The 8,885-nt window shown below is 31.8% G+C and overlaps 1 protein-coding gene across 1 annotated transcript in view; it reads right to left on the reverse strand.

Annotated features, from left to right (window-relative positions):
* The window catches only part of HELRODRAFT_194674 (hypothetical protein), a gene marked incomplete at its 3' end in the record, with an annotated part of 6,251 nt that extends 4,415 nt beyond the window's left edge, over window positions 1-1,836 (reverse strand). Inside the window, exon 1 of the mRNA XM_009033508.1 lies at window positions 1,467-1,836. Coding sequence (XP_009031756.1) covers window positions 1,467-1,517 — 51 coding nt within the window. The 5' untranslated portion in view covers window positions 1,518-1,836. The remainder of the gene's footprint in view (window positions 1-1,466) is intronic.
* Between the last annotated feature and the right edge of the window lie 7,049 nt (window positions 1,837-8,885).

Raw genomic sequence — 8,885 nt, forward strand, 5'->3', positions numbered from 1 at the left:
CACTCTTATGTATGTGTGTATGTATGTATGTATGTATGTATGTATGTATGTATGTATGTATGTATGTATGTATGTATGTATGTATGTATGTATGTATGTATGTATGTATGTATGTATGTATGTATGTATGTATGTATGTATGTATGTATGTATGTATGTATGTATACCGCATGCTTTAGCACGTTCAATCCAGAAAGGAGGAAAGATAAATTATATATTTTCCGCTTAGGTAAGCAAATTAATTTACCATGTCTTAGCATCATCATCATCAGCATCATTATCATCATCATCGTCATCATCATCATCTTCTTCATCATCATCAGCAACATCATTATCGTCATCGACACCATTATCATCATCGTCATCGTCGTCCAACCTAAATGTAATTTAGTGGCAGCTAAACGCGAATATATACTTTTCCGTTGCAAATACGTGTATATATTTTTCTCTCTTTCTCTCTCTCTCCCTCTTTCTCTTTCTCTCTCTTTATCTTTATCTCTTTCTAGTCTTTTCTCTATTTTCTGTCTTTCTTTCTCTAAATGTGTATGTCTCTTTCTCTTTCTTTCTTTCTCTCTTTCTCTCAACATGTACGTATATATAAATTTAAATAAATTGATATCGTTAATTAGCCCCAAACAAATGCTCAAACGAAGCAGCGAGTGGAAAAAATGGCGGGAGACGCTTAAGCAATGCAACGAATAAAAATTGGCGGGAAAGATTTCCTTTTTCCGTGATCATTTGGTTGTCCGAGCGGAAAATTACATTAAACGGTCGATCATTGTTGTTATTATTCTTATTGTTTTGATTATTATTCTTATTATTAATATTATAATATATAATATTATATTATATTATATATTATTTGAAGTTGAGTGATGGGGAGAGGCAGAAAGTTAGTTCCAAATGTACAGCGGTGACGATGATGTAAAGAATGATAGAAAAATAATAAAAATAAAAAACGAAAGTAATTATAATAATAATAAAAACAAAATAATAAAAAAATTAATTATGATAATAATTGCAACGATAATAAACAAATAACCAAAACTATTAAGCTATTAAGACCTATTAAGACCTGAAATAATTTGTGAGAGAGAGAGAGGAGAGAGAGAGAGAGATAGAGAAAGAGAGTTAATAACAACAGTCCAACGATGAATATGAATAGAAAAAAATAAATAAAAACAATAGCTAAATACAGATGGTAAAAAAAACTAACAATTACATCAACACCCTATCAACAAAGTAACAAAACAACAAACTGACATCAACAGCAAAGTAACAACATCAACAAACAACATCAACAACAACATCATCAACAACAACGACAACAAACAACATCAACAACAACAAACAACATCAACAACAACAACATCAACAGCAACATCATCAACAATAACGACAACAAACAACAACAAACAACAGCAACAACGGCAACAACATCAACAACAACATCAGCAACTTGAAACCTTGTTTCTAACAAGAACCATATCCCCTGCTGCTTCGGCTCTTTTAGACATTTTGGAGTTTTTTTTTATTTCACGAACAGCAAAAAAGAGAAAAATTTAAATCAAAATGAACTTTTAATCGCTCTATTATTATTATCTTATTTAAATATTTTAATTATATTTCGAGATTTAAATAAATAATAATTCTTTTATTTCTTTAAAAATTTCTCTTTATTCTTTCGATCTCTTCTCGGGTCTCAGCGCTCAACCGCAATATCCACCTTAATGAAACAAGAATCGCTCGCTAAATGTATGCTGGAGCTCTCTCGGAGGAATGCCTGATGAATGGATGGAAATAGAGGAATAAAAATAGACGGATGGATGGATGGATGGATGGATAGAAGGTCGGAAGGAGGAATAGATAGATGGGTGGATGAAAAAAACAGAACGAACGAACGCATGCAGCTTAGTTTTATGTTTGGTGTATTAAATATTGTAAGAGATTTGATCTATCTTACACTCTCACTTTTGCATCACTATCTCTCTCTCGCTTTCGACTTTACTCTCTCTTTTTGTTACCTTCTCGCAGTTTCCTCTGCAGAAAGGCGCTAGGAGTTAAAGTAGAGTTTACTTTTAAGCAAAGGCTCAGTGAGCGTGCAATGATACTGATGGTGGAGAGGAAAAAGATGAAGACGAGGATGAAGATGATGATGATGATGTTGTTGTTCCCTCTTTGCGTTCGATCGTTTGTGTGTTATATTATTGCTATTAATATCACAGATGATTGTTAAATAAAATTTGAATATGTATGCTGGTACGTTCTCATGTATGTATGTATGTATGTTTGTATGTTTGTTTGTATGTATGTATATATGTTTGTATGTTTGTTTGTATGTATGTATGTATGTATGTTTGTATGTTTGTTTGTATGTATGTATGTATAAATGTGTATATGTATGTGTGTACGTATGTATGTATGTGGGTACGTATTTTGCATGCATGTGTGCACCAAATTCAGTTAATCTGAACAAACAGCAAAGCAAAATAATTTTGAAATACGAATTTTCTTATCATTTTCATGACTAGATTCATCTTCTGTATCTTTCTCCTCATTGCTTCCACTATCATTTTTTGTTATCATCATTTCCTAGATTAATCTTTCCATTGATTTTTTTTTTGTCATTACATATCGCCTTCTCCATTCTATTATCATCCTATATCATTAACATCATCATCGTCTTCATCATCATTTTATTCATCACTACCATTGCTTCGACTTCAGCGATAAGCTAATTTTTTTTGACATTCTTCTGAATAATTTTCACCATTTTACCTGGCCATTTCTGGGTTTTGTTAAATTTTTTACTGATCATTTTCAAGATTGCAATCTTCATCATTGCCATCATCACAATCCCCATCATCATCATCATCGTCCCTATCCCCATCATCATCATCGTCGTCGTCGTCATCACCATCATTAGTTGCAGCAACAGCAGCACTGCTCCGCATTGTTTTCTGCATCTTGCTAAAGTTTTATCGAAAGTAACAAGACATGTATACATACACATACATATACATACATAAAAACATACGTACATACATATGTACATACACATATATAGATATCATATATATATATATATATATATATATATATATATCAATAAGTATAAAATAGCTAACGATTATTAATTATGGATAAGCACTTATACATGTATATAAAAACACAAACATATATTGTATATTTATTTATGTATATTCATACAAATACTGTATGTATATATATATACATGAAAACATTGTATATATGTGTACATACAAATATTGCATACATGAAACAAAACGCGTATTATACCCATATGCATGTAAGTTAAGAATGGAATTTAAAGGGAATTTTCAGGAATTTTTTTTATATTGTATGTGTGTGTGTGTGTGAATGTGTGTTTAGAGTGCTTGTTTGTTTGTGTGTGTGTGTGTGTGTATATATATATATATTGTGTATGTGAGCACTTTGTATGTTATGTTTTCATTGCAGTTGCTGATGGTGCTGCTCATTACATTGTTGTTGTTGTTGTTGTTGTTGTTGATGTTGTTGTTGATGTTGTCGAAGTTGTCGTCGACTTAATTGTTCGTGTTGTTTGGATTTTGGGGTTGTTGTTTTTGTTGTTTTCCGTCGTTGGCGTCATTGTTGATGTTGTTGTTGATGTTGTGTTTTGTTGATATTGTTGTGGCTGTCATTAATGTTAATGTTGATGTTGGTGATGTTTGCTGTTGCTGTTGCTGCTGTTGCTGTTGTTGTTTTTGCTGTTGCTGTTTGCTGTTGTTGTTGTTGAACTTTTTGTTGTTGTTGTTAACATTTAAATGACACCTTGATGAATGCACTGCTTCTGTTGAAGTCTTCCTTGATTTATTGTTTAAGAGATTTTGTGTTGTCTAACTTTAGAATTTTTTCTGTATCGCCGGATTTGAATTTAAATACTACTACCACTTCTACTCGCTACTTCTGCCACTGCCATTAATATTGCAGCAGCTGCTGCTGCTACTACTGCTACCACTACTGCTGTTGGTACTGCTACTACTAATAATTTTCCACAAATATAATTTTCTACAACAAACACAAATTAATTCCTCCCTTTTATCCAATACATCAGATCAAATTACTTTTTTATTTACTCTCTCTCTCTCTCCCTCTCTCTCTCTTTCTCTCTTTTTTTCTCTCTCTATCTCCCTTTTTCTTTTTTTCTTAACACAAAAAACAGACAAAAGAATGAATTGAAGAAACAAAAAATAAAAACAAACAAACGAATGAATGAATGAACGAATGAGTGAGATTATAACAGCTTAGTGAGAGCAAAGCCTTACGGGTTATTGCAAAAAAAATAACATAGCAACACACACACATACACATGCACACGCACACAAACGCACAATACGCACACACACAAACAAACGCACAAACACACACAAACCAACAAACAGACACATCTATTCATCCATAATGATTTATACGTTATTAAGACTTTATTTAAACATACATAGGCATGGTTTGTATGCATACATGAATATACGCCTGTTTGTTTGTTTTTTTGTATGTATGTTTGTATTTTTTGGATGTATGTGTACAAAAATACAATCGGCAACGGTGTGTTTGTTTGTATGTGGGCATGAATTTACGTCTGTTTGTTTGTATATGACTTTGTATTTTTGGATGTATGTATACACGAATACAATCGGCAACTGTGCGTATGCTTGTTTGTTTGTATGTATGTTTGTATTTTTAGATGTATGTATGTACAAATACAATTTGCAATCGTGCGTATATATATATATACATAAATTGCAAACACTAAATCAAACTGAAATACCAAAATATCGTTCAATACAAATGTTTTCATCTAATAGGTCTGGTATTTAGGTATTTTTGTATGGAGAGTGTGTATGAATATTGTGTGTATATCAAATCAAATCAAATCACTTTTATTCAATCAAACAAAACAAAAAACATATATATATATATCTATGTGAAAGGTATTAGGTGTACGTGTTATATCCAAATGCTGGGTTAATTAATTTGCTGAAAAATTTAAATACAATTCGAAAATAATAATAATAATAATGTTAATTAATACTATTATTATTCGATTATAATAATAATAATATTTATTATTATTTATTATAAACATTATTGCTATTTATTATAAATATTATTTATTATTATTTTTTATAATAATTGAAATAAAAACTATCCACACGACCGTAGCAAAAATACTTTAAAACACTGGGTACGTAAAATTGTCATCTTCTCAAATTCAATTATCGACTCTAGTACATTTCCACACACGCACCACACACGCACACGCAAGCACATACACACACGCACACGCAAGCACATACACACACACGCACACGCATCACACACACAGACACATACACACACAAGCAAACACATACACACACACACACACCATATACACACAAACACATACACACACACACAAGCACTCACACCACACACACGCCATATACACACACAAACACACACAAGCACTCACACCACACACACGCCATATACACACACAAACACACACACATACACACACACGAAAGCATTTTAAACAATTTCTTTGAAAGTGGCTGCTGGTTGTGATGATAGTAGTGAGTGGAAGCAGTGGTAGTGATAAGAGTAGTAGTAGAAGTAGTAGTAGTAGTAGTAGTAGTAGAGGTAGTAGTAGTAGTAGTAGTATAAGTAGTAGAAGTTGTAGTTGTAGCAGTAGTAGTATTAGTAGTAGTAGTAGTAGTAGTAGTAGTAGTAAAAGTAGTAGTAGTAGAAGTTGTAGTTGTAGTAGTAGTAATAGTAGTAGTAGAAGTTGTAGTAGTAGTAGTAGTAGTAGTAGTAGTAGAAGTTGTAGTAGTAGTAGTAGTAGTAGTAGTAGAAGTTGTAGTAGTAGTAGTAGTAGTAGTAGTAGTAGTAGTAGTAGTAGAAGTTGTAGTAGTAGTAGTAGTAGTAGTAGTAGTAGTAGAAGTTGTAGTAGTAGTAGTAGTAGTAGTAGTAGAAGTTGTAGTAGTAGTAGTAGTAGTAGTAGTAGTAGTAGTAGTAGTAGTAGTAGTCGTTATGGTATCAGTAGTAGTAGTACCAGCGGCAGCAGTAGTTGTAGTATTTGATGTTGATTATTTTGGCGGAATGTTTTACAAGTGCACTTGTTCCATTTCTGAAATTTTCATCAATCATCATTCTAGTATTATTATTTTTTGTTCTTACTTTTTCCTGTTTCATTTTACATTATTGACTACTATAACTTCTGCTGCTACTACCGCTACTGCTACAACTACTACGATATTACTACTAATGCAACTACAACTACTACTACAACTCCTATTATTACCACTACTACCAAGCTACTACTATGTCATTATTATTAATACTATTACGTCAGAAATACGTCATCATTCTGTCATCTTTGTGTCAGCATTTAAAAATCACACGATCATTGCTTGGGGCGAAGTCACAGATGAATGTCTCTGTATTTCTGTATGTACGTTTTTGTGTTTGTATATATATATATATATATATATATGTGTGTGTGTGTGTGTGTGTGTGTGTGTGTGTCTTTGTGTGGTGTGTGTGGCATGTGTTTATGTGTTTGTTTGTTTGTTTGTTTGTACGTATGTGTATGTTTGTAAGTTTGTGATTTTACTTTTATGCATGTATACCTATTTGTGATTTATATGGCAAAAAGATGGAGTATTTGTTTGTATTAGTTTGTATATATGTGTGTGTTGTATGTATGTGTGTGCGTGTGTGTTGTATATATATATAGGTGTGTGTTTGTGTTTTTGTGTGCGTGTGTTTGTTTGTGTGATGTATGTGTGAGCGTAAGTGTATCGATGTCAATTTTGTTTACATCCAATCTTACTTTCTTTATTTTTGCTCGGCTAATGAAATCAAGAAATATAAATGAAAATACAATATCAGTAGCGTCAGTTGTGGTATTGGTAGTTGTGGTAATAGTAGTACCACTCCTACTACTACTACTACTACTGCTAGTAGTAGTAGTAGTAGTAGTAGTAGTAGTAGTAAGAGTAGTAGTAGTAGTAGTAGCAACAGAGTTGTACTAGTAATAGTAGTAATAATAGCAGCTTCTCAATAAAACTAACTCAAGTATTATGTATTTTAACAACATTTGTTTGAATTATTGTATGTAGAACTGATGACTATTTTAATTTGTCTTATTTAACACAAATACGAACGCACGCACGCACACAAACACACGTACACAGACACGCCTGCACGTACACACAGACATACATATATACACACAAGAATTTGCTTATTCATTTATTCATAAAGTTCAAATTTTCACTTGACCTCAAAAGAACCACAAACGATGCATCAGTTTAGTGACCTTTTGAAATTTTGACCCAAATATTTTTAAACTGACCCATTTAAACTTTCATTTTCCAACTTTGGTGTAAAACTACAGAATGTTTGTCTTCTAAATTTTGTATTAATTTTTGGAAGCTTGAGCAATATTAATTGTTGTGCTAAAAAATAGTAGCAACTGCAGTAGTAGAAGTAGCAGCATTAGTAGTAGTAGTGGTAGTAATAGTAGTAGTAGTAAAAGTAGTGGTAGTAGTAGTAGTAGCAGCCGCAGCAACAATAGTAGTAACCGTAGTAGCAGTAGTAGTAGTGATAAAATTGTAATTAAATGCAAACACCCAAAACGCCTTTAACCTTGGAAAATCATTCAACATATTCAAATATAGTCACGTAGATACAAAAATTTTACATTTTTGTATGTTTGTACATACAATACACACTACATACAATATAAATACCTACATGCAATACAAAAAATACATACAATACAAAAAATCATACATATAACATCACCCAAATACCAAAGAACTTACAATTTGTACAAACAAATACACAATTAGATACAATACAAATAAATACATATATACGTAATACACAACTATACCTAAAATATAAAATATATATACTATAATAACGTTAATTATAACTATAATAATATTAAATAATAATATTAAATATAATAATAATAATAATTTTTAATCATACGAAGGAGCATATGCCGGGGCAGGCGAGCTGTGTGTTGACATTGCTTGTTCACACAATGTCAGTCAACATCATCATCGTCGTCGTCATCATCATCATCATCGTCAATCTCATCAGTATCATTATCATCATCGTTAGTATCATCGTCGTCGTCGTCATTGTCGTCACGTCATCATCATCATCAGCAGCAGCAGCAGCAGCAACTACAACAGCCACATAAGCATTGTCGTAATCTATTTTTTATTTTTTTTTAATGATTTTCGTCATCTACTTTGCCACTTTTGTTTTCATCATCGTTATTATTACCACCACCATCACCATCGTCGTCGTCGTCTCATTTCATCATTTTTTAATCACCATCATCATCATTATTATCACCCATATTATCTTTCACCCATCATTTTTTAATCACCATCATCATCATTATTATCACCCATATTATCGTCATCAACATAAACGTACATACATATTTGAATGTACCCTTGTGAACATACATACAAACATGCATACATAAATACATATAGTTTCAGTATAATGCAACAAAATAAGAAATAAAAAAACATGTATTGCTACTAATAAATTAGAAAATCTAAACATTGGAATTAGAAAAAAGGAGAAAAATGAATACAAAACAAAAAATTAAAAAAATAAAAATGTAGGGCGACCTCCAAGAGAACGCCGAGCAATTATTAAATTGAATATCTAACAAAAAGATCATTACAAACGACAGTTCTGTTTTGTATGTTTGTGTATGTACGTATTTATGTATGTGTGTATGTATGTATGTATGTATGTATGTATGTATGTATGTATGTATGCATGTATGTATGTATGTATGTATGTATGTATGTATGTATGTC

This window comes from Helobdella robusta (genome assembly GCF_000326865.2).
Source record: "Helobdella robusta unplaced genomic scaffold HELROscaffold_92, whole genome shotgun sequence".
Classification (NCBI taxonomy): Eukaryota; Metazoa; Annelida; class Clitellata; order Rhynchobdellida; family Glossiphoniidae; genus Helobdella; species Helobdella robusta.